The 25,244-nt window shown below is 40.8% G+C and overlaps 1 protein-coding gene across 1 annotated transcript in view; it reads left to right on the top strand.

Annotated features, from left to right (window-relative positions):
- Positions 1–10,307: 10,307 nt before the first annotated feature.
- LOC124613437 overlaps positions 10,308–25,244 on the top strand; it is a 50,763-nt gene continuing 35,826 nt past the window's right edge. Inside the window, exon 1 of the mRNA XM_047142139.1 lies at positions 10,308–10,387. Coding sequence (XP_046998095.1) covers positions 10,352–10,387 — 36 coding nt within the window. The 5' untranslated portion in view covers positions 10,308–10,351. The remainder of the gene's footprint in view (positions 10,388–25,244) is intronic.

The following is a 25,244-nucleotide window of genomic DNA, read 5'->3' as shown; positions in this document are numbered from 1 at the left end:
CTGTCGATCATTGCCGTTTCATCCACCTTTTAGGGCAGTTTCTCACCCCAAAGGCTAGAGAGTGCCCTGAACATCTGTCAGCTTCTCAGCCCTCATTGACAAGGCCGTTGTCGGAAAGAGGAAGCTTCTTGTGCCGGAAGTCGTCAGCCGCCATTACTGGAGATTTTTAGTGAAAATTTAAACAGTGACGGGATCCGAACCCGGGCCTGGAGACGCTATCCCTAGAGCACTGGCGGCGTCATTGAACAACGTATCTTGTTTTACTTCTGACGCTTATACTACGACTGCAGTTTGCCATGTGAAGTTGTTATCACAGTCCGTGTATAACTAAATCATTGCATGACTTTTGAATGTTTACTGTGTATTGTAAGAGCTGTTTATTATTGTTCATGCATCGTAAATGTTATTTTTTTATTTTTATTTTTTATTTTTCAGTAAAATCTGCCCTGACTGCAAAAGTAAATGTCAGTAAAAGGATTGCAACACACAGTATTTGTTCTTCAATGCAAGATTCCATATCTTCATGTGAAAAGTGTTCTGTGATCCATCTTCTACCCTTGAAGACATGGTTTCTAGGCCATACCATTAATGAACTGTGTATTACCTGCATCCTTGCATCTATCCATAAAGAAGAAACCCACAATTGCTCGTTTTGGGTTGTAAATTACAACTGTTCACTTCGTTCGCCGGCACCAAGTGTTAAATGCAAAACTAGTACCAGCTGCTCAATCTTCATTAACCAGATTAAACACTTTTTTGAACATCGAAATCACTTCTGCACTTGTTTCATTGTCTACTTTATTACTCATGGCTTTCTTGCACCCTCGCTTTGCTATCCCAAATGTTAATTTTATCAATGCTTTGCACGTACTCTGATGTCATCTGTTGTCGCTCTGTTCAGTGCTACCATCCAAATCACAATGATTTCGTCTCCCTGCAACCGGTTACATGCACTTCCATCGTACGCTGTGACTACACGATCCACGTGCTGAGTTTGACAGTAACAAAATATATGCCTTTCAAATGATCGTCAGAGAAGAGAAATACTTATTTGCACAACTCCGTTTCTTTATGATACTTACAAGTATATAATCAAACAGTTACCCTAAATTGGGGTGAGTAGGAACAAGGGGGTGAATAGAACCGAAACTTCCAAAAAGGTTCTATGCCATTATGTCTGCAGGTAAATGGGAATATAAGTCAAAGGTTTGTTAATCTGAGTTGGCAGTGAACTAATCTAATGGGTAAATAATCAATTGCAAAGTTAGATGAATAGGAACATAATTCAAAAGTTTGTTGATTCTGGTTGGTAGTGAACCAATCTACGAAAATTATGACGGCAAATTTGGCGACAGTATCAGTTGATGTTTTTCTCTCTGTGACTAATGTCGGATGTGGTGGTGCATTTGCTTACTTTGATCTTTATTTGTAAGAACCAACAGTGTGTTGTTTTAATTTCAGTATATGGTAAGCAAATTTGTAATCCCATTCATTGACAAAAAGTTGCTCTGAAAGCATACTTAATTCGGACTTGTATTTCAACTAATTGAAAACATAGGTTTATTCCGAAAACATAAACTTATGTTTTCGGAATTTGTGGGGTGCATAGAAGCAAAATCGCCAGTATTTCTTCAGAAGACCAAAAATTTGACGGAAATGGAGAACCACCTGGCACTGTTCTCAGTCCAGGAGATTACGCAGCGATTATAGTAAATGGAAAAAAAGGAGGCATTTAGACTATATGCAGGTAAGCCATTTAAACACGTTCATTTTAAAAGAAGGTGTTGTTCGAAAGCTTTTCGTTACGTCTGGGTTTACTGTTTGTAGAATCCAAGACATCATGCTTAAAGATCAAGTCAGTGATTTAATGTATCAACAAACAAACTATATGCAGACTATATGCAGGTAAGCCATTTAAACACGTTCATTTTAAAAGAAGGTGTTGTTCGAAAGCTTTTCGTTACTTCTGGGTTTACTATTTGTAGAATCCAAGACATCATGCTTAAAGATCAAGTCAGTGATTTAATGTGTTAACAAACAAACCAAGTTCATCAGTTTCATGTTAAAGCAATTAGAAATATAAGAACTTTGGTTTGGGGAACAGAAAGGAAAATCAAAAATTATTCAATATTTTTATTTTTTGAATAATATAAAACTATTTCAAATCAGATAAATTTTGTGTATTACTATCGAAACTGCAAAAAGGTGGGAATTTAAGGGGATGGGACCTGGATAAACTGACTAAACCAGAGGTTGTACAGAGTTTCAGAGAGAGCATAAGGAAACAAACGACAGGAATGGGGGAAAGAAATACAGTAGAAAAAGAATGGGTAGCTTTGAGGGATGAAGTAGTGAAGGCAGCAGAGGATCAAGTAGGTAAAAAGACGAGGGATAGTAGAAATCCTTGGGTAACAGAAGAAATATTGAATTTAATTGATGAAAGGATAAAATATAAAAATGCAGTAAATGAAGCAGGCAAAAAGGAATACAAACGTCTCAAAAATGAGATCGACAGGAAGTGCAAAATGGCTAAGCAGGGATGGCTAGAGGACAAATGTAAAGATGTAGAGTCATACCTCACTAGGGGTAAGATAGACACTGCCTACAGGAAAATTAATGAGACCTTTGGAGAAAAGAGAGCCACTTGTATGAATATCAAGAGCTAAGATGGAAACCCAGTTATAAGCAAAGAAGAAAAGCAGAAAGGTGGAAGGAGTATATAGAGGGTCTATACAAGGGCGATGTACTTGAGGACAATATTATGGAAATGGAAGAGGACGTAGATGAAGATGAAATGGGAGATACGATGCTGCGTGAAGAATTTGACAGATCACTGAAAGACCTGAGTCGAAACTTATAGGGAGCTCCAACGTTAGGCGGGTTATGGAGCCCCTCAGGAAAATAGCGGGTAGGTCGGGGAAGAATGCCAGTGTGCACTAGGTGTGCTTGCCGGGGGGTCTCGTCCGTAATGTGGAGGAGGCCCTTCCGGCAGCTATTGAACGCACTGGGTGTGACCGGCTGCAGATAGTAGCACATGTCGGAACGAATGACGCCTACCGCTTGGGTTCTGAGGCCATCCTTGGTTCCTTCCGGCGGCTGGCTGATTTGGTGAAGACAACCAGCATCGCACGCGGAGTGCAAGCTGAGCTTAATATCTGCAGCATAGTGCCCAGAGTCGATCGCGGTCCTCTGGTTTGGAGCCGTGTGGAGGGTCTAAACCAGAGGCTCAGACGACTCTGCGACTATAATGGTTGCAAATTCATCGACCTCCGTTATTGGGTGGAGAACTGTAGGGCCCCCCTAGACAGGTCAGGCGTGCACTACACACCGGAAGCAGCTACTAGGGTAGCAGAGTACGTGTGGCGTGCACACGGGGGTTTTTTAGGTTAGAGGGACCCCCCCTTGGGCGAAACGAAAATACCTGACGGCTTACCAGAGAGGACATTATCATCGTTGATAAAGAACGACCGTCCTCAGAGACCAAAAACAGGAAAAGTTAACGTAATATTGGTAAACTGCAGGAGTATCCAGGGCAAGGTTCCTGAATTAGTATCTCTTATTGAAGGAAATAGTGCGCATATAGTATTAGGAACGGAAAGTTGGTTAAAACCGGAAGTGAACAGTAACGAAATCCTAGACACAGAATGGAATATATACCGCAAGGATAGGATAAACGCCAATGATGGAGGAGTATTTATAGCAGTAAAGAATTCAATAATATCCAGTGAAGTTATTAGCGAATGCGAATGTGAAATAATCTGGGTTAAGTTAAGTATCAAAGGTGGGTCAGATATGATAGTCGGATGCTTCTATAGACCACCTGCATCAGCAACCGTAGTAGTTGAGCGCCTCAGAGAGAACCTGCAGAACGTCGTGAAGAAGTTTCGTGATCATACTATTGTAATAGGGGGAGACTTCAATCTACCAGGTATAGAATGGGATAGTCACACAATCAGAACTGGAGCCAGGGACAGAGACTCTTGTGACATTATCCTGACTGCCTTGTCCGAGAATTACTTCGAGCAGATAGTTAGAGAACCAACTCGTGAAGCTAACGTTTTAGACCTCATAGCAACAAATAGACCGGAACTTTTCGACTCCGTGAATGTAGAAGAGGGTATCAGTGATCATAAGTCAGTGGTTGCATCAATGACTACAAGTGTAATAAGAAATGCCAAGAAAGGAAGGAAAATATATTTGCTTAACAAGAGTGATAGGGCACAAATCGCAGAATATCTGAGTGACCACCATCAAACGTTCATTTCTGAGGAAGAGGATGTGGAACAAAAATGGAAAAAATTCAGAAACATCGTCCAGTACGCCTTAGATAAGTTCGTACCGACTAAGGTCCAAAGCGAGGGGAAAGATCCACCGTGGTATAACAATCATGTACGAAAGGTACTACGGAAACAAAGAAAGCTTCATCATAGGTTTAAGAGTAGTCGAATCATAGCTGATAAGGAAAAGCTGAACGAAGCGAAAAAGAGCGTAAAGAGAGCAATGAGAGAAGCATTCAACGAATTCGAACATAAAACATTGGCAAACAATCTAAACAAGAACCGTAAAAAGTTTTGGTCATATGTAAAATCGGTAAGCGGATCTAAATCCCCTATTCAGTAACTCGTTGACCACGATGGCACCGAAACAGAGGACGACCGAAGAAAGGCAGAAATACTGAATTCAGTGTTCCGAAACTGTTTCACTGCGGAAAATCGTAACACGGTCCCTGACTTCAGCCGTCGCACGGACGCCAAAATGGAAAATATTGAAATAAACGATATCGGAATTGAAAAACAACTGCTATCACTTAGTAGCGGAAAAGCATCCGGACCAGACGAGATACCCTTAAGATTCTACAGTGATTATGCTAAAGAACTTGCCCCCTTTCTATCAGCAATTTATCGTAGATCGCTGGAAGAACGTAAAGTACCTAGCGACTGGAAGAAAGCGCAGGTCGTTCCCATTTTCAAGAAGGGTCATAAATCAGATGCGAATAATTATAGGCCTATTTCGCTTACGTCAATCTGTTATAGAATAATGGAACATGTTTTGTGTTCTCGTATTATGACGTTCTTAGATAATACAAATCTCCTTCATCATAACCAACATGGATTCCGCAAACAGAGATCATGTGAAACTCAGCTCGCCCTATTTGCCCAAGAAATTCACAGTGCCGTAGACACTGGCGAGCAGATTGATGCCGTATTCCTGGACTTCAGGAAGGCATTTGATACGGTTCCGCACTTACGTTTAGTGAAAAAAATACGAGCTTACGGAATATCGGACCAGGTTTGTGATTGGATTCAGGATTTCCTAGAAGAAAGAACACAACATGTCATTCTTAACGGTTCAAAATCTGCAGATGTAGAGGTAATTTCGGGAGTACCGCAGGGAAGCGTGATAGGACCTTTATTGTTTACAATATACATAAATGACTTAGTTGACAACATCGGTAGCTCCGTGAGGCTATTTGCAGATGACACGGTTGTCTACAAGAAAGTAGCAACATCAGAAGACTCGTACGTACTCCAGGAGGACCTGCAGAGGATTAATGCATGGTGCGACAGCTGGCAGCTTTCCCTAAACGTAGATAAATGTAATATAATGCGCATACATAGGGGCAGAAATCCATTCCAGTACGATTATGCCATAGGTGGTAAATCATTGGAAGCGGTAACGACCGTAAAATACTTAGGAGTTACTATCCGGAGCGATCTGAAGTGGAATGATCACATAAAACAAATAGTGGGAAAAGCAGGCGCCAGGTTGAGATTCATAGGAAGAATTCTAAGAAAATGTGACTCATCGACGAAAGAAGTAGCTTACAAAACGCTTGTTCGTCCGATTCTTGAGTATTGCTCATCAGTATTGGACCCTTACCAGGTTGGATTAATAGAAGAGATAGACATGATCCAGCTAAAAGCAGCGCGATTCGTCATGGGGACATTTAGTCAGCGCGAGAGCGTTACGGAGATGCTGAACAAGCTCCAGTGGCGGACACTTCAAGAAAGGCGTTACGCAATACGGAGAGGTTTATTATCGAAATTACGAGAGAGCACATTCCGGGAAGAGATGGGCAACATATTACTACCGCCCACATATATCTCGCGTAATGATCACAACGAAAAGATCCGAGAAATTAGAGCAAATACGGAGACTTACAAGCAGTCGTTCTTCCCACGCACAATTCGTGAATGGAACAGGGAAGGGGGGATCAGATAGTGGTACAATAAGTACCCTCCGCCACACACCGTAAGGTGGCTCGCGGAGTATAGATGTAGATGTAGAAACAAGGCCCCCGGAGTAGACAACATTCCACTGGAACTACTGACGGCCTTGGGAGAGCCAGTCCTGACAAAACTCTACCATCTGGTGAGCAAGATGTATGAAACAGGCGAAATACACTCAGACTTCAAGAAGAATATAATAATTCCAATCCCAAAGAAAGCAGGTGTTGACGGATGTGAAAATTACCGAACTATCAGTTTAATAAATCACGGCTGCAAAATACTAACGCGAATTCTTTACAGACGAATGGAAAAACTAGTAGAAGCCGACCTCGGGGACGATCAGTTTGGATTCCGTAGAAATGTTGGAACACGTGAGGCAATACTGACCTTACGACTTATCTTAGAAGAAAGATTAAGGAAAGGGAAACCTACGTTTCTAGCATTTGTAGACTTAGAGAAAGCTTTTGACAATGTTGACTGGAATACTCTCTTTCAAATTATAAAGGTGGCAGGGGTGAAATACAGGGAGCGAAAGGCTATTTACAATTTGTACAGAAACCAGATGGCAGTTATAAGAGTCGAGGGGCATGAAAGGGAAGCAGTGGTTGGGAAGGTAGTGAGACTGGGTTGTAGTCTCTCCACGATGTTACTCAATCTGTATATTGAACAAGCAGTAAAGGAAACAAAAGAAAAATTCGCAGTAGGTATTAAAATCCATGGAGAAGAAATATAATCTTTGAGGTTCGCCGATGACATTGTAACTCTGTCAGAGACAGCGAAGGACTTGGAAGATCAGTTGAACGGACTGGACAGTGTCTTGAAAGAAGGCTGTAAGATGAACGTCAACATAAGCAAAACGAGGATAATGGAATGTAGTCGAATGAAGTCGGGTGATGCTGAGTGAATTAGATTAGGAAATGAGACACATAAAGTAGTAAAGGAGTTTTGCTATTTGGGGAGAAAAAAAACTGATGGTGGTCGAAATAGAGAGGATATAAAATGTAGACTGGCAATGGCAAGGAAAGCGTTTCTGAAGAAGAGAAATTTGTTAACATCGAGTATAGATTTAAGTGTCAGGAAGTCGTTTCTGAAAGTATTTGAATGGAGTGTAGAGACGTATGGAAGTGAACCATGGACGATAAATAGTTTGGACAAGAAGAGAATAGAAGCTTTCGAAATGTGGTGCTACAGAGGAATGATGAAGATTAGATGGGTAGATCATGTAACTAATGAGAAGGTATTGAATAGGATTGGGGAGAAGAGAAGTTTGTGGCACAACTTGACTAGAAGAAGGGATCGAGTGGTAGGACATGTTCTTAGGCATCATGGGATCACCAGTTTAGTATTGGAGGGCAGCGTTGAGGGTAAAAATCGTAGAGGGAGACCAACAGATGAATACACCAAGCAGCTTCAGAAGGATGTAGGTTGCTGTAGGTACTGGGAGATGAAGAAGCTTGCACAGGATAGATTAGCATGGAGAGCTGCATCAAACCAGTCTCAGGACTGAAGACCACAACAACAACATTATCGTATGTCCAATACAGATTTTGGCATGCCTCCGTTCAGCCCAAAGATCAATAAACAGAAAAAATGATAACATTAATGCGGCTCTCTGCATAGTGACTGGAAACACCAATTTTTTTAGTGTCATAAAAGCATGAGCTAGGTCCCAAATTAAACTACAAGTTTAAAAGTTAGGGACATAACTATAATCTCAAAAAATTTAATTTTCGTATTTGTTTTTAAAGTTATAATTTTTTTCCTTAATTTTGACAATGGTTTATATTCATCCCATTTTAAGGTAATTGTCATGTGTCAGTTCAACAGTATTCTCTGCCTTGGTGACTCCCTATGTTTTCAGCGTTGCGCGTATTCATGTTTTTACTGAATATTTTTGTAGAAACAGTAAAGACTAGAAGTGTATATTCGAACTTACGAATTTGTATTTGTAAATGTGGTGTTCTGCTGTACTTATGTATAATATGGATGTATTATATATATCTTATGTTGAGAAGAACTATGCACCTCAGGATAAAATTAGTATGAATGCTTTTTTTAACCGAAGTAAGAGAAATAGAGAAGATATTTACCGGCCTGTGCACCTCATATTCAGCTGTATGTGCACCCTTCATGCAGCTATGCAGATCCCATGAATGTATTCGAGATATAATCATTTTAATCCTCTAGCCGATGACACATGGCTTCTTGAATATTTTTTGACGTGTTAAACCCTTCTGACTGAATTGTCTCGAGCTCGTATTTCTCAAGTGGTGATCGCTAGGCTAAGTTATCCCAGCATACTTCTGGAGCAAATCACAACTTCTTCAACTTTTTAATACTTTACAGATAAACAATTATCCTAGAAAAGTAACGATGAGTTTCAGTGCAATAAAGCAAGACTGTTGTACGAGTACATGGGTGTGCATATTGTTTCCAGTCTTCACAGTGATGCTGGAAAAACTCTACATGAGTCCAGCTTCTGGATTACTGCACTCTGATCGTATTGACTCTGCCAGGATTGTGCTTTCATGTTGGTTTTAATCTCGAGAGCAAGACGAAAATCACATAGAGCTTCAGCAAATAGCGGGTTTGATTAAGTATATAAATGTTATTTGGAAAAAAAAATATTCGTGGAAAAAAGTGTAGAACATGGAGCGTCAAAACGTCCACTGTGTTCGATCTGAAGCGATTCAGTGGTTTTCTGTTTCAGGTACTTTTTTTAAAAGAAAATTGCTTGAGAGTTTCTTCTGAAGGCAACAATAAAAAGAAATCAAATATCTCGAGAAACAGTTACATATCGCAAGTGATTCACACAAGTGAAGAAATCTGGATTATTTTTGATTCTGTCGATAATGTCTAGGAACACATTCGTCTCATTATCTTATTATTCAATTGAGCTGTTTAACAGTCTTAAGGTACATCTTTCTTAGCCTTTATTTCCAATCGCGGGAAAATGCTCCAGCGACTGAGCTATTCAGGGATGACTCACGACCCGTGGAAGGCAGAGGTTCCTCATTTGCATCCTGGTCTGGTACAAAGCTTAAATCTGCCCAGAACTTACAGTCAGCGCACACTCCATTACAGAGTGAAACTTCTGTGAGCGAACAATACGTACCATAAGCCGTGGCTAAGTCATTTTCTCCGTAATATACTCCTTCCAGGAGTGCTAGTCCGTAAGGTAGCAGGAGAACCTCTGTGAGCTGGTGGAAGTAAAGCTGTGGTGGTGAGAGTGCAGTCGTTGCTTCAGGAAAGAGACATACAGGACGAAATCATCTGCAACAGTCATCTACGGCGGTACTACACAGATCTGACTAAAAGCGAAACAGTGTATACCGATCTAATTCTTTATTATGCATACGATTAGCGAAGCTGTGCATATCGGTCTGACAATGGTATAATTTGCTGAAAGCTAATTGTAGTCTTAAAAGGGCTTTGAAAAATTATTTTAAACTAAATATACTGTCACATATTATCTGATGTCAAGGAACTTGTGGAAAAAAAAAAAAAGAAAATACTACTCTCTTTCCGCTACATAACAAACAATAATTTGAATGAATTACATGTTTGCTTATTGCAAGGCCAGTACTGATATTATACAAAAGGAGAACAAACGTTTGTTTGATAAACTAAGTGAAACAGCGAAGAAGTGTCAGTATAATGAACTACTGGAGTAGTATTAATAATACTTCTCCCACAGATATTGTCGTGAAGATGACTTCTGTTATGAAGTAGGGACTGATGACCCCTTCGTTTGGTCTCTTTATACGTTAAACGAACCAACTTTTATGAAGTCTTCGACTCTGCTGTTGCGCAAAAGGCCTACTAGAGATGCATAAAACATTACATATCACTACAGAGTGTGATATACCTGACGGTATACATCACTACTCTAGACGCATCTACTCCATATAATCAAATCCCACTTACGAATCTTTGAAAATTCGTAAACCCCTCCAACTTATACGGCATCAAGTGATTCGATAACAGTTATCAGATCTTCAAAAGTGTCAGCAAGTTTTTTTCTGATACCAACACTATCTCGTACATCCCTTGATAAACTCAAGATTAGTCATAAGTATTTAAATAGCTAGTCCAGTACATCCGAAATCATTCAGGTCAACATGGAGCTGCTGACAGGTGTAAAGATAGCGTTTTTGGTAAGTGAGCTTATATGTTTCTAGTTAAGTTGCACGTTCTCATCTACACCGTTAGAGGCGGAAAAATTGTACAATTATTCTAACATGAGAGGAAGAATAGTTCCAAAAGTTTTTAAAACAAATGTCATAATAATTACTTAAAATGATGTTTGGGAATCTATGCTCAGATGACAGAGTGGTCATGTGTCTGTTAACGTCATATTTGTCTAAAATAATAATCCACTTACTGTGTATGTTACTACACAAATCATCAAATCGATTACTTTTGTCATATATATATATATATATATATATATATATATATATATATATATATATATATATATATATATACACAATTGTAGTAACAGAATTGGGGAAGGAGTTCGGAATACCTTACATAGAATTATTTTAATTAATACAAATTAATGAAAACACAATATGAAACAATTTATTTCCTTCCAATACACTGTCTACACAAAATTTTATTCTAGAGTCATATTCTGCAGAGCAGATGGTATCGTTTGATATACATGAAAATGAAATAACAGTGAATTTTATTTTGATAATATCCTAGTAACTTTTGTATACTTCTCATCTCAACCCGATTCAGTCGTTATGTTAAAAACGTGGTCCACATGTATATCCAACCAGCACAATATGAAGGCCTGCCTTTTACATTACGAATCAGTGAACTCTAATATAAGTTGGTAATCGCTGTAAATTAAGACTACATTAACTAATAATAGAGATACATGTCAAGGCAGAACTGTGACATATAGATGACAATGCATGCTACACATTCTGTGTGACAGAGATTTTACTTTGACAACATATATTTGATCCTTTGAAACTATAATAGAATATCGGTGCAAGGAACACACACACAGAGTATAGAAGTCCAGTACTTGTTTCTGATAACAGCTAAAACCGTATTGGAACAAAGAGAGTACTTGTGCTAATTTCAATCCGTATATCCATGCCTTATGAGGGTACAGGTGTTTAATCATTCACTCCCGCACTTTTAACTTTTAAGGTCACCCCCTCCACCCTCCGACCTCTTCCCCCTTCTTTTCTACGCCATTTTGATGACAATCATGCGATATTCCTCTATTGCTATTCTCCTATTGCCTGGGATATACTCGTGGAATCGTTTATGATCCACTCCCTCACGTACCATTCTTAATGTCATCCACTTCCCCGTCCACCTATCTTCTAGGCCAATTAGTTATTGTATAATTAGCTGGCTGTTCTGCTGTTAGTTGGTGCAGTGATGAATGACTCATCACTTTCAGCCACATTCTCTCAGAACCACTTGTGCTGTTATTGCTGTAATTTATTACCCAATTAGTATAAATTATGACCCAAAGTCGCTATCAAAACTTCGGATGCGATAAGTGTTGCGTAAGTCCTCATAAGGTCATGCCTATGATGTTACAGGGCAGGCAATTAAAATAATGTGCATGCCAGTTTCACTTTAAAAACTATGCTAAAGAGCGCCTCAGGCGCGGTGGTAATTAAAAATGTTTAGAAATTTAAAATATCAGAACTGCATCAAGTAAAAGTCTGTTAGGCTAAGATAACTAGCTTGTTAAAACTATTGAAAACATGTTTTAATGCACTGCAGCTGTTATACTTGGAGCAGGAACGTCTTAATGTGTCGATGTCACATATCGTACCTTTTAAGGACCACAAATCGTGTTTTTAACACTTATTAGTAAATATTTATTGGATGATATATCTATTCGAGGATTATAACACTGAAGAAGGGAAGTTCGGTTTTCTTAACCATCGGGAAATGAATGTTTTCACGTGTCTATTTCCACAAACAAGTTCGTCAAGAGCACACAATACATTGCGTATTTCTGGCGGCTTTGCAGATGTGACTGGATAGCTATGTCCATCAACTCATACAGGTTGCCTAGAGAATTCCTTTGTGTGCATCTTCCACGAGATCAGCCACTGCCAGATATGCCACAGACACAGGGGAGTGCAAGACGCTGCACCCACGTCTCCTGTATGTGTGTGTGTGTCTGTACAGAGGTACAAAGGAAGAAGATGAAGAACGATTGAGAAGGAGGTTGTGGAATTCCCATTAGGTCAGAGCTAAACATCGAATGTTGCATGTTTAATTACTGTCCAATGCAATACGAATTTACAGTATTAATTTTAATAATTTATTCTTCCTTTCCCTACTCCGTGTTACCACGAATAACATATAACTATTTTCATTCGACTGGAAATGCGGGCATGCGAGGGACCTGTGCGTATTGTACCACATCAAATTACAGATTCTGTTATACTCCACTAACCTGAGGTCATCTATAGAAGTCTTTGTTCCAGTGCAAATCTAATGCTGATGTCACACGTTCGTTGTTGTAGGGGTACGGCTGTAAAATAACTGCTGAGATGGCTAAGGTTATCAGATCTACGCAGTGATCTGTGAAGTTCCAGATTTGTTATGCCAGATGCTTCATTTATTCACTCACAACACAGAACACTTTGTTTTGAAGCATCAAACTGCACATAATATACGTTGTAAATATCTACATCTACATCTACATCCACACTCCGCAAGCCACCTGACGGTGTGTGGCGGAGGGTACCCTGAGTACCTCTATCGGTTCTCCCTTCTATTCCAGTCTCGTATTGTTCGTGGAAAGAAGGATTGTCGGTATGCTTCTGTGGGGGCTCTAATCTCTCTGATTTTATCCTCATGGTCTCTTCGCGAGATATACGTAGGAGGGAGCAATATATTGCTTGACTCTTCGGTGAAGGTATGTTCTCGAAACTTTAACAAAAGCCTGTTCCGAGCTACTGAGCGTCTCTCCTGCAGTGTCTTCCACTGGAGTTTATCTATCATCTCCGTAACGCTTTCGCGATTTCTAAATGATCCTGTAACGAAGCGCGCTGCTCTCCGTTGGATCTTCTCTATCTCTTCTATCAACCCTATCTGGTACGGATCCCACACTGCTGAGCAGTATTCAGGCAGTGGGTGAACAAGCGCACTGTAAACTACTTCCTTTGTTTTCGGATTGCATTTCCTTAGGATTCTTCCAATGAATCTCAGTCTGGCGTCTGCTTTACCGACGATCAACTTTATATGATCATCCCATTTTAAATCACTCCTAATGCGTACTCCCAGATAATTTATGGAATTAACTGCTTCCAGTTGCTAACCTGCTATTTTGTAGCTAAATGATAAGGGATCTGTCTTTCTATGTATTCGCAGCACATTACACTTGTCTACATTGAGATTCAATTGCCATTCCCTGCACCATGCGTCAATTCGCTGCAGATCCTCCTGCATTTCAGTACAATTTTCCATTGTTACGACCTCTTGACACACCACAGCATCATCTGCAAAAAGCCGCAGTGAACTTCCGATGTCATCCACAAGGTCATTTAAGTATATTGTGAATAGAAACGGTCCTATGACACTCCCCTGCGGCACACCTGAAATCACTCTTACTTCGGAAGACTTCTCTCCATTGAAAATGACATGCTGCGTTCTGTTATCTAGGAACTCTTCAATCCAATCACACAATTGGTCTGATAGTCCATATGCCCTTACTATCATGCCTGTAAGGCACATGATTCACAGATCATGTTAGAAACAATCACAAGTCTATTACATTAAAAATCTTAGAAAAATGAAGTTCACAAAAATAAACACTTCTAATCTATACTTCTCCGTTTGCATGCAGAGTCTCGGTTACTGAATACAACTTAATAAGGCATGCAACCGAAATCTTGATTATCAGGCCTTCAACACAAACCATACTGTGCACCCCTTGTGTCTGGCTGACAAGGCAACCTGAATAACTTCGTGTGGTATCCGGCTTTTGGTGGGAGCAATAGACTCACAAAGTGCTTAATCTTAATATCGTTATGCAAATGTTAACAAGATCTGTTACAAAAATGAGTTCCGACTTAAGTGTATGATAGCGTACTATTGAGAGTGTATTCAGCATGATGTAAAACTAAATCAGAATTTTACTTTATCAAATATTAGTAAATGAACCTTAGAAATTTGGCACACGAGCTCCTGCTGCGGCAAAGTCAGATTATCCTTCCACTAAAGTGGAGCAATTTCTCACGTAATTGATACTCACTTAATCGTCAGTTGCCTGCCTCTAACGCCACTTCTTTCATCGTGCTCAGATACTGCAATCTCAACTAAATTATGGGCTGGTTCTTGGTGTGATATCTTATAGCTCGAAAGCTATAAATGTCGCAGTGTATCTGTGTGTTCTTTTGTACAGATGTTCGAGCGGTTGTCAGCACAATAGGATCTGGAATGCATACATATTACATAAGGGTGAAAGAACTCCTACGGTGTGTTAGTAAATAGGCGGTTACTATTGTCCTTTTATGTGACACACGTGCAGTGAGTATGAGTCACTCTAAAACAATCCTATTTCAAACATTTTAAGCCTTAGTCAAGGAATATTCAAGTAATAGAACACAGTGCGTTATACTGGACGATGGCTTTCTCACATCTCAGTACAGATAAATGATTTAGGAGATTGGACCAGCAGATCTCTACGATTGCTCGCTGACAATGCTTCTGTTGTGAGAAAGAATCACAATTTTACAGTCGTTAGGAACTGCATAAAACCGAGGAAAAATTTCCACTATGTATAATGAAAGATGCTAAATTTGAATATATGATAATGGTTATAACAAAGAGGAAAGCTATAACAAAGCGGAATCTAATTAGCAGATTAGTGACGAACGAGGAAGAACAATAACTATGTATTGATAGGCTTTTAAATATGAGAATAATAAAATTTATGTTATTTTTAATAAGTTAAAGCATGCGTTTAATTTCTAACTAAGCATGATACTATATTTCCCTGTATTACTTTTAAAGATAGGAGATAATTCCACATCATTATTCCCCCCTGAGAACAGCATGAAAATATTCTTACTTAAGCATGAGAACAGCTACATTCAGGTGACTAGTGAAGAGATAGCGATACACATGTATAGAGATGGCGGCAGTATCGCGTACACAAGGTATAAAAGGAGAGTGCGCTGGCGAAGCTGCGGGTTGAACTCAGGTGATTCATGTGAAAATATTTCCAACGGGATTAAGGTCACACAACGGGAATTAACTGACTTTGAACGCATAATGGTAGTTGGAGGAAGGCGCATGGGACACTACACTTCGGAAATCGTTAGAAAATCCAATATTCCGAGATCCACAGTGTCAAGAGTGTTTCGAGAATGTCAAATGCCAGGCATTACCTCTCACTATGGACGAGGTGTGACCGACGGTCTTCACTTAACGACCGAGAGCAGCGGCGGTTGCGTGGAGTTGTCAGTGCTAACAGACAAATAACACTGCGTGAAATAACCGCAGGAAACAATGTGGGACGTACGACAAACGTATCCCTTAGGGCAATGCGGTGAAATCTGGCGTTAATGGTCTATGTCAGCAGACGACGGACCCGAGTGCTTTGCTAACAGCAAACTGTTCTGTTGGAACCCGTTGAAAGAACGGCAAAAGAACGTTTGTGACAATATTTTGCACGTACCGAGCGCTGGTTAGCATCCCCTCCAGAAACACCGAAGGTGAGCGAGAGTTGTAGCTTTTCGCACCCCAGACCGTAATGCCTGGGCTGGGGCCAGTGTGTCTTGGACGAATGCACTCTAGGAGACAGAACTCACCAGGTACGTCGCTCGCTGAAGACCACGGCCCGCCATGCCATCTTCCAAGAGATGCTCTAACGGCACCAGTCGAGCAGTGCACATGGATGCTGTGCTGCTCACGTGTGAGAATCTTAACGTGATCACTGTTACCAGCAAATCCAACTTGTGTGGCAATTCTACAAAAGGACCATCCCACCACTCGGAACGCCACAATTTGACACCATGCAAACTCAAGTTGTCTGTAGGAACGACGAGTGGGTCTGCGTTGCATGGTTACCTGTTTGCTTCACACGTTTGCACTCTACTGAGCCTTCTGGCTGTCAAAGTTCCGTATTAAAGGACAGACACAGATGGCTTTCTGGTAGCTATACCACTACGCTATACGTTGGCGGACGACAACGAAAGCATTATCAGTACAAGTAGTATTCCCACGGTGGCATGTGCCGTCGTCAGATCAAAATCGACATCGTCTTTCTAAGTCTACTAATTAAGAGTAATCCATTGAATTACAGATCCGTATCATTAACGTCAATTTGCAGTAGGATTCTGGAACAATTACTGTGTTCGAACATTATGAATTACCCTGAAAAAGAAAAACGATTTATTAATAAATACTCAGGACGGATTCACAAAAAACGGTCTTATGAAACACAAATACCTCTATGCTAACGTAAAGTAATGAGTGCTATCGCCAGGGGATCGGAAATTGACTCCATGTTTCCAGATTTCCAGAAGGCATTAGATACTATTCATCACAAACGACTACTAATCAAATTTTGTGCTTATAGAATATCGTCTCAGTTGTGTGACTGGATTGACGATTTCCTGTCAGAAAGGTCAGGCGATATCCTGTCAGAAGGGTTCGTAATAACTGACAGAAAGTTACTGAGTAAAACATAAGTGATATCTGGCATTCTCAAGACAAGTGTTATAGACCCACAACTGTAATTTTGAAATGAATCCGTTGAATTTACGTTAGATGACAAATTGCACAAACCTAAAGACTGTCGGTTCAACCACATGGTTAAGGTTTACAATTCCAAGTATCTTAAACTGCAACAATTACATAGATAACCTGATGGAGAAAGCTAAACAAAGACTGCGTTTTATTGGCAGAACACTTAGATGATGCAACACGTCTACTAAAGAGACTGCCTAGACTATGCTAGTGTGTCCTCTTCTGGAGTATTGCTGCACGGTATGAGATTGGCTTCAGATGAGACTGGCATCAGATAGGTTTGATGGAGGACATCGAAAAAGTTTAAATAAGGGCAGCTCACTTTTTATTATCGAGAAGTAGGCAAGAGAGTGTCATAGATATGATATGCAAGCTGGGGTGGCAATCATTATAACAAAGGCGCTTTCCGCTGCGGCGGAATCTTTTCCGTGAAATTACAGTCACCAACCTTCTCCCTCAAATGCGAAAAAACATTTGCTCGCACCCACTGACGAAGGGAGAAATGATCATTGTTATGAAACTAGGAAAGGTGCACTGTTCGAGAGTGGAATGCTAGAGAAATAGCTTGAATATCGTACAGGGTATCCTCTGCCAGCCACTCAGTCGTGAACTGAATGGTAGTCACGTAAATCTAGATGTAGAATATATCTGCAGGTATCATAAATAGCTGTGGAAAGTCACCATACCTTACAGTTTCATCCCTAACTAGGAGCTTCCGAATGTGAATAACACTGTGTAAGCTAAAAGCACAGGCTTGTTCCGTATCGTAATACGCAAGTATGATTATAGATCTGTGATACTGAATGAAAAAATTCAGTCACCAATCCAAAAATTAACATTGTCTGCATTATCTATCAAAATGCGCTAATCACGTGTATGAAGACTCTTGTACCTTTATTGTTCTACAGCAATGAAAAAATACCCATGACCCACATTTTGCCACTATTAGTATAACTTACAAGTACACGCAGGTGACAAAAATCATGGTATAGGAATATGCATACATGCAGATGGTGATAGTATCCCTTACACAAGGCATAAAAGAGCAGTTCATTGATGTATCTGTTATTTATGTTCAGACGATCCATGTGAAAAGGCGTCTAACTTCATTATAGCCACACGATTTTGAACATGGAATAGTAGTTGGAGCTAGATGCAGGGAGCATTCCATTTCGTAAATCGTCGGGGTATTCAATATTCCAAGCTCCAAAATGTCAAGAACGTGCCGAGAATACCAAATTTCAGGGACTACCTCTCATCACAGACAACGCAGTGGCCGACGGTCTTCACTTAACAACCGAGAGCAGCAGCATTTTCGCAAGAGTTATCAGTGCCAACAGACGAGAAACACTGTGTGAAACAACCACAGAAATCAATGTAGGACATGATGAACGCGTATCCACTAGGACAGTGATGGGCAATTTGGCTTTATGGGCCATGGCAGCAGATGACCGACGCGAGTGCCTTTGCTGACAGCTTGAAAATGGCTTTAGCGCCTCTCCTGGGCTCGTGACCATATCGGTTACTTTAGACGACTGGAAAATCGTGGCCTGGTCAGATGAGCTGCAATTTCAGTTGGTGTGAGCTGTAGGTAGAGTTAGGGCGTGGCACAGACCTTATGTTGTCAACAAGGCACTCTGTAAGTTGGTGGTGCCTCACAGTAGTGTCGGATGTGTTTACATGAAATGGACTGGGTCCTGTGGTCCAACTGAACCGACCACTGACTGACGTGAGTATTTTTGGCTACTTGAGACCATCTGCAGCCACACGTAGACTATATGTTCCCAATCAAAGATGGAATGTTTAAGGATGACAATGCGTCATCCCACTGAGCTACAGTTGTTTGCAGTTGGTTTGAAGAACATTCTGGGCAGTTCGAGCGAATGTTTTGGGCACGAGGTAACCCAACATCAATCCCATCGAACATTTATGGGACATAATGGAGAAGTCAGTGCACAAAACGTTGTACTGACAACACTTTCGCAATTATGGAAGGCTGTAGAGTCAATTTAGTTCAGTGTTTCTGGAGAGCACTTCCAAGGGCTTGTTGAGTCCATGCTACATAGACTTTCTGCACTAACTAGGCAGAAGGAAGTCCGACATGATATTAGGATGTATCCCATGATTTTTGTCACCTCAGTGTACAGGTTGGCCATGACTTGTTGACAAGCTTAAGCTTGATCTTTGTGCCACGCATCACTGATAATTGTGACTACAGCTGTTCTGATATTTGACGTAACCTGGAGATTGAAAATACCGCTTCAGTTTTAAATTTCTTTTATTATCGCGACCGGTTTCGGGCTCTCATTAGCCCATCCTCAGGTGTCGCAACTGTACTGTGGTCCCCGAGCGCCGCAGTGGACGTGTACTACGCAGAGTTAGCAAACCGCGCCTGGTACACGTCCACCGCGGCTCTCGGGAGCCACAGCAAAGTTACAATACCTGAGGATGGGCTTATGAGAGCCCGAAACCGGTCGTGATAAAAGAAATTTACAACTGAAGCGGTATTTTCATCCTCTAATATAATTCTCAGTTGCGGATGTTCGCCGATCATGATTATTTGATTTGAAGGAAGAATGCTTTTATGACTCTCTCAGGTTGTAATAATAACATGAAAATGTGTCTCATCTATAAAAATTTTACAGGGAAATGTAGTACTCTGCTTGATTGTAAATTAAACGCATGTAATTATTTAAAGACAATGTTAATTTTATCTATCTCATACATATAACATAATCACATGATTATTCTTCTTCCTTGTTTGCCACTAATCTTCTGATCAGATACTATCAAGTCCTTCCTATTTGTTACATCTGTTATCACATATCTGATGGTAGCATCTGCCATTACACATAGAGGAAATTTTTTGCTCCGTTTTATGCAATTCCTTACGATTGTCCAGTGATGATACTTTCCTCTACATAGCAACAACATTAGTTGGCAATCATATAATACTGCTGATCCAGTCTGCTAAATCGTTTGTGTTGAGATGTGGGAGAGCGATCTTGCAGTACAATGCACTGTGTTCCGTCACTTAAGTATTCTTTGCCAAAGACTTACAATGTTTGAAGTAAGATGATGTTATAAAGTATTATTCCTGGTAGAGGCATTACATGTTGTTATAAAGTACACCGATCTGTCTATAAAAGGTACGGGTACCTCCTTATCTCAGTCTTTTATGACACATTAAAAGTTGTTAGAAAGTAGATCGATCCATCAATAAAGGCTGTAGTTCACATCTCGGTAGATAAAAATGTTTAGATTATTATTTGTACGATAAGACATTTGCGGAAAACCTCGTTTCGTTATCTTGCACCGGTTTTACCGATGCTGACAACGTTCAGCATGACGTGAATGGTCTTCAGTAAACATGAGGCCGATAAAGGCGCTTCCTTTTGATTGCTTCCTTGTGTGAGAAGCGTCAGTGAACATGGAGGAAATAGACCGATATTCAAGAGTGGTTGCAAGATCAGGGACATATTAACGCCATAAAAGATTCTGTAGATGATCTTCACACGGTAGACATCTATGAGATTTGATGTGCATGTGACAAAGTCCACACAGACGAAACAAATAGAGCGATTAGACTTCAAATGGAGTATGAACACAATACAATAAAAGCTGTAGAGGAATACCACCAGCAATGTGGCTGATACATTAATTTCCAAGAACCCTGCGTGCTTCCTCAGCAGCTGTAGATGTAGCAACAGAAAATAAGAGAATTTATCGAAATAATTGAATGCCAGAACAGTACGAACAGGGAGCATGGCTATAGGTTACTGATGGCCTAGCTGCCAGCAATCCCACTCCATCGTGTCTTCGCTGGCCTGCAGCGCCACATGACCTGGGTAGCACAGTATAAATAAGGAGTCACAGCAGTAATGGACAATATTTCACTGCAGGAAAGATGAAGCAAATATCTGAATTATGTAGCTGACGTCACCTTACGTCATCTATAAATCACCCTCAGTACATCGATACTTTTATATTTTTTCGAGAGAAAAATGCGAAACAAAACTAATTTACTATGAGAGTGTACAAAGCGCCCACTGTTAATAATGTGTATAAACACATTACACTTTGTACGAAATACGCTATTTTATGCTATGAGAAGTCTCATATTGCCCTCGAGGGTGGGGTGGAGGGAGCAGGTGGTGCGTAAAAGAAAGGGCTGGCACATACTTGCATATAAGGATTTAGGGGATCTCCATGTTTGAGTATGACATCATACAGATAGCCATCTTGACGAGATTTTGACCTTGGAAGAGAGGAGCAAGTTGTGGAAGACCTAACATTTCCAGTTGCAGGCTGCTCACAAATGTTATGTGTCAACTGCTGTTGCATATCAACCCGCGTGCTGAGTGACTAACATGCAGTGGTTCTGGTCCCACACTAAAATCTCTGTTAGTGTGACATAACCAGAAGAAGGTTGAGTGTTAATTATTGTGGCCGAGCGGTTCTAGGCGCTACAGTCTGGAACCGCGCGACTGCTACGGTCTCAGGTTTGAATCCTGCCTCGGGCATGGATGTGTGTGATGTCCTTAGGTTGGTTAGGTTTAAGTAGTTCTAAGTTCTAGGGGACTGATGACCTCAGAAGTTAAGTCCCATAGTGCTTAGAGCCATTTGAATCATTTTTGTTAATTTTTGAGATTTAGGTGTGTGGAACTGGCTGCAGTGTTCGAGGGGGGCTGCATTAATAGCGTTGTGGGTGGGGAAGTCGAAGGGAGGCACGGTCGGTTGCTGTGAAATAGTCCAGCTGCGAGGGGTGTAGTGTGAGGGCGTCAGGCTGAGACGTAGATGCAGCATCCTTTGCTGCCATGTGTCAGGGCACATTTGACCAGCAGCTGTCTTCCACAGAAGACCTGCAGGTGAGAATTAATGCATGAAAACGTCAAATTTTTAACGACACTGAAGCTTAAATAAATGCACCACCTAATATATATATATATATATATATATATATATATATATATATATATATATATATATATATATATAAGTGTTTCGAACAAGTCTGGGGGCCCTTAAAAGGTGCGATGTGTGACATTAAGGCATCAGAACGTTCCTGCTTCATGTTTAACAATACAATATAACACATCAATAATAGTTTTAACAAGCAAACTATCTTGGGCTGTTAGATTATTACATACACCATGATATTTTGAATTTCCAGCCATTGTACTTAACACAGTACCAGGGGTGCCTTGAAGTGTGGTTTTGATTGTGGTACTGGTGTACGTATGTCGGAAACATTCCTAAAAATTCTGATTTTTTAAAGCTAACCACTATTTTTACAATGTAACATTGTAAGGATGTACTTGGGCGGACTCATACAACACATTTCGTATCCGATGTTTTGACATCCTGACTTGAGTGAGAATTTACACTGGTAAATTGGGTAATAAATTATAGTGTTAATAGTCCAACTTGTCTACAAGGAATGTGGCTGAAAGTGACAGGACATGCATTATTGCACCAGTATGCCCCAGCCAGTAACAGATCAGCCTAAAATTTGTAAGGCACTCAGTTGGACTAAAGGGGAGGAGGATGGGGAAGAAGGTGACCTTGAAAGCGACAGCCTCTGTACGTCCGTCTTATCTGAGATGGTTGCGGGACTCGACTATTCGGCCATATCAAACAACTTTTAGCCATCTAACTTCCAAACTGTTATTTTACTGTGCTACTAGTTTTGGCGATATATTATGCCATCTACAGCCCCCTGACCGACGTGTACGAAGATCTCAACCTCGGTTCCGGTCAAAATATGTGCCAGCATTCGAATACTGGTCTCTGTAGATATTTGCTAGATACAGCGATCCCTTGAAATACCATCTGCCGAGTGGGCAGATGTAGCTATGATGTGATCAGGAGAGCTCAAAATCTATAAATGTCACAAGCAAGGACAACTGATCCCTAAAGGCACGTGCAAACAAGACCAGAAATGGCAGATTATTGTAATTGATGAAGAATTGCGTTCCACTATAAGAACAGGCTACACGGGTAAGGAATCTACTGTCGAACTACCAATAGAATCTAGCCTGATTGAGAAACAACGTTGCGGAGTGCTGGCCCTTCTGCATCGGTTTTCGTATGCTTTCAAATCAGAAGTGGACAAAAGACTGAGTAAGTAGCCCATGGTAAAACAATGTATCAACACTGGGGATCATCCATCAACTAGCCAGTGTTTATACAGGATGTCGTTGGGTGAATGATGTATCATCTGGGAGGAAGTGGAAAAGATGTTGCCATCACTGAACCTTCAGATAGCCGTTGGTCCTCTCCTTTGGTTCTTGTGAAGAAGAAGGACGGCAAAAGGCATTTCTGCATCAAATACCAATGACTGAACGAAATCACGAAGGAAGACATCTGACCATTGACATTCCTTGGTGACATTCTAGACTGCCTGAAGGGAGAGAATTATTTCTCGCTTATGTACATGCGCACAAGCCACTGGCTGTTGAGGATGATGAGGCTGGTCGGGAGAAGGCTGCCTTCATAATTCCTGACTTACGGTTAGGCCATGTGGACAGTGTAATGCTTTGGCCACCTTCAAACATATGATGGACTACCTGCTTCACCACCTTAAGTGAACTTGGCGTCTTTATTACTTGGAAGACTTATTGTTATTTTGAAGAAATCTGGAGAACATCAAAGCCTTTTGCCATCCGTTTTTTGACTGCAGGTCTGAACTCGAATAGTACCTCTTCGTCTCCCAAGAAAGAAAATTCTTGGGGTACCTAGTGAATGATAATTAACTGAAACCCTCAGCTGATGGGGACAGCTGAAAATGTGTGCCCCGGTCGAGGCACACATGTTCAGCTGTCCCCATCGAGGTATATCAACAACACCTGTCGGCAGCTGCGGCTTTCAATGAATTATCATTTATTCTAGAGAAGCTGCACGGTCATCAGTGGTATCTGTTCTTTCGAGAACAATTACTACCTTCATATATGATGAAGTCTGTTCCAGTCCGCAGGAAATAACAGCAGTCACAGATTTTACGACTCCGCAGCACATATGTAATGCAGAAAGTTTTCTAGGATTATCTTGTACTACCTACGATTCATATTAAGGAGGGGCTAAAATTTGCTCCTGTTCTAGCATTATGTGACGAGAATGGCAAGACAGAAATTCTCACCGATGCTAGTGGTTTTGGAAAAGAGGCAATTCTAGTACAAATGCAGAAAGGTGCTGCATAGACGGTAGCTTATGTTGCCAAATTAATCTCTTAAGTCGGAGATGAACTACTGTGTAACCAAGATAGAGTTTCTTGCAATTGTCTGGACCATTAACAAGAGATGGATGTATTTTCTTGGCAAACCATTCTCTGCTGTGACGGACCGCCATTCTCTCTGCTGAGTGACTAGCCTAAAGCGTCCATCAGGTCGACTGGCAAAATGGGCACTTTGAGTCTGGGAATACTTCGTCACAGTGGGATACGAAAGTGGACGCAAACACAAGGAAGCTTACTGATTTTTAAGGAATCATTTAGCAGAATACAACAGCACGGATGAAATCTCAGTCATTGCTCCATTATATGGCCATTGAACAAAGATCCAGCACTGTCGAAAACATTGCAGAAAGAACTGACCAAAGGAGAATGCCTATTACTTAATGGAGCATTGTATAAGAGAAACTATGATCCAATGGGGCGTAAACAGTTGCTCATCATCCAAGCTCATCTTTGGCTAGCTACCGTGAAGTTTCTCTATAACATTCCAAGATATGGTCACTAGGGATTCGTGTAGACGAATCAGATGAAGGTTATCAAAGGCGAGGTCGCTACGAAACCGTTAGACATTATGTAAGCCACTATAAGGAATGTCAAAGATGGAAGCATACGCTGAAATTACCTCTGCAATATCGCTTACAAATCCCCATGCAGCAGTGCCCTTCCTTCTCTTGGCCAAGTTGCCAAAGTCGACAAACGTGAATCGATGGGTAGTGTTCTGCAATGACTACCTCACCAGGTATGCTATCACTAAAGCTGAGCTGAGTGCGAAAGCTCTGGAAATTGGATAGTTTCCTGTAGAAGTCATTATTTTGAATCATGGAGCATGCTGTGTGATGATCTCTGCTCGCTGGAAAGTTTTCCTGTCGAGACTAGTACCAGAGGTAATTTCGGTTTGTGACATCGACACTCGACGATAACTGCCCACCATCCACAGACGAATGGCCTCACAGAATTCTTTAATAAAATACTGGTAGACATGGTCTTGATGTATGCTGATGTGGAGCAAAGACATAGGGACACAACACTGC

This window comes from Schistocerca americana, chromosome 4, assembly GCF_021461395.2.
Source record: "Schistocerca americana isolate TAMUIC-IGC-003095 chromosome 4, iqSchAmer2.1, whole genome shotgun sequence".
NCBI lineage: Eukaryota > Metazoa > Arthropoda > Insecta > Orthoptera > Acrididae > Schistocerca > Schistocerca americana.
This window is presented reverse-complemented; position numbering and strand designations above follow the sequence as displayed.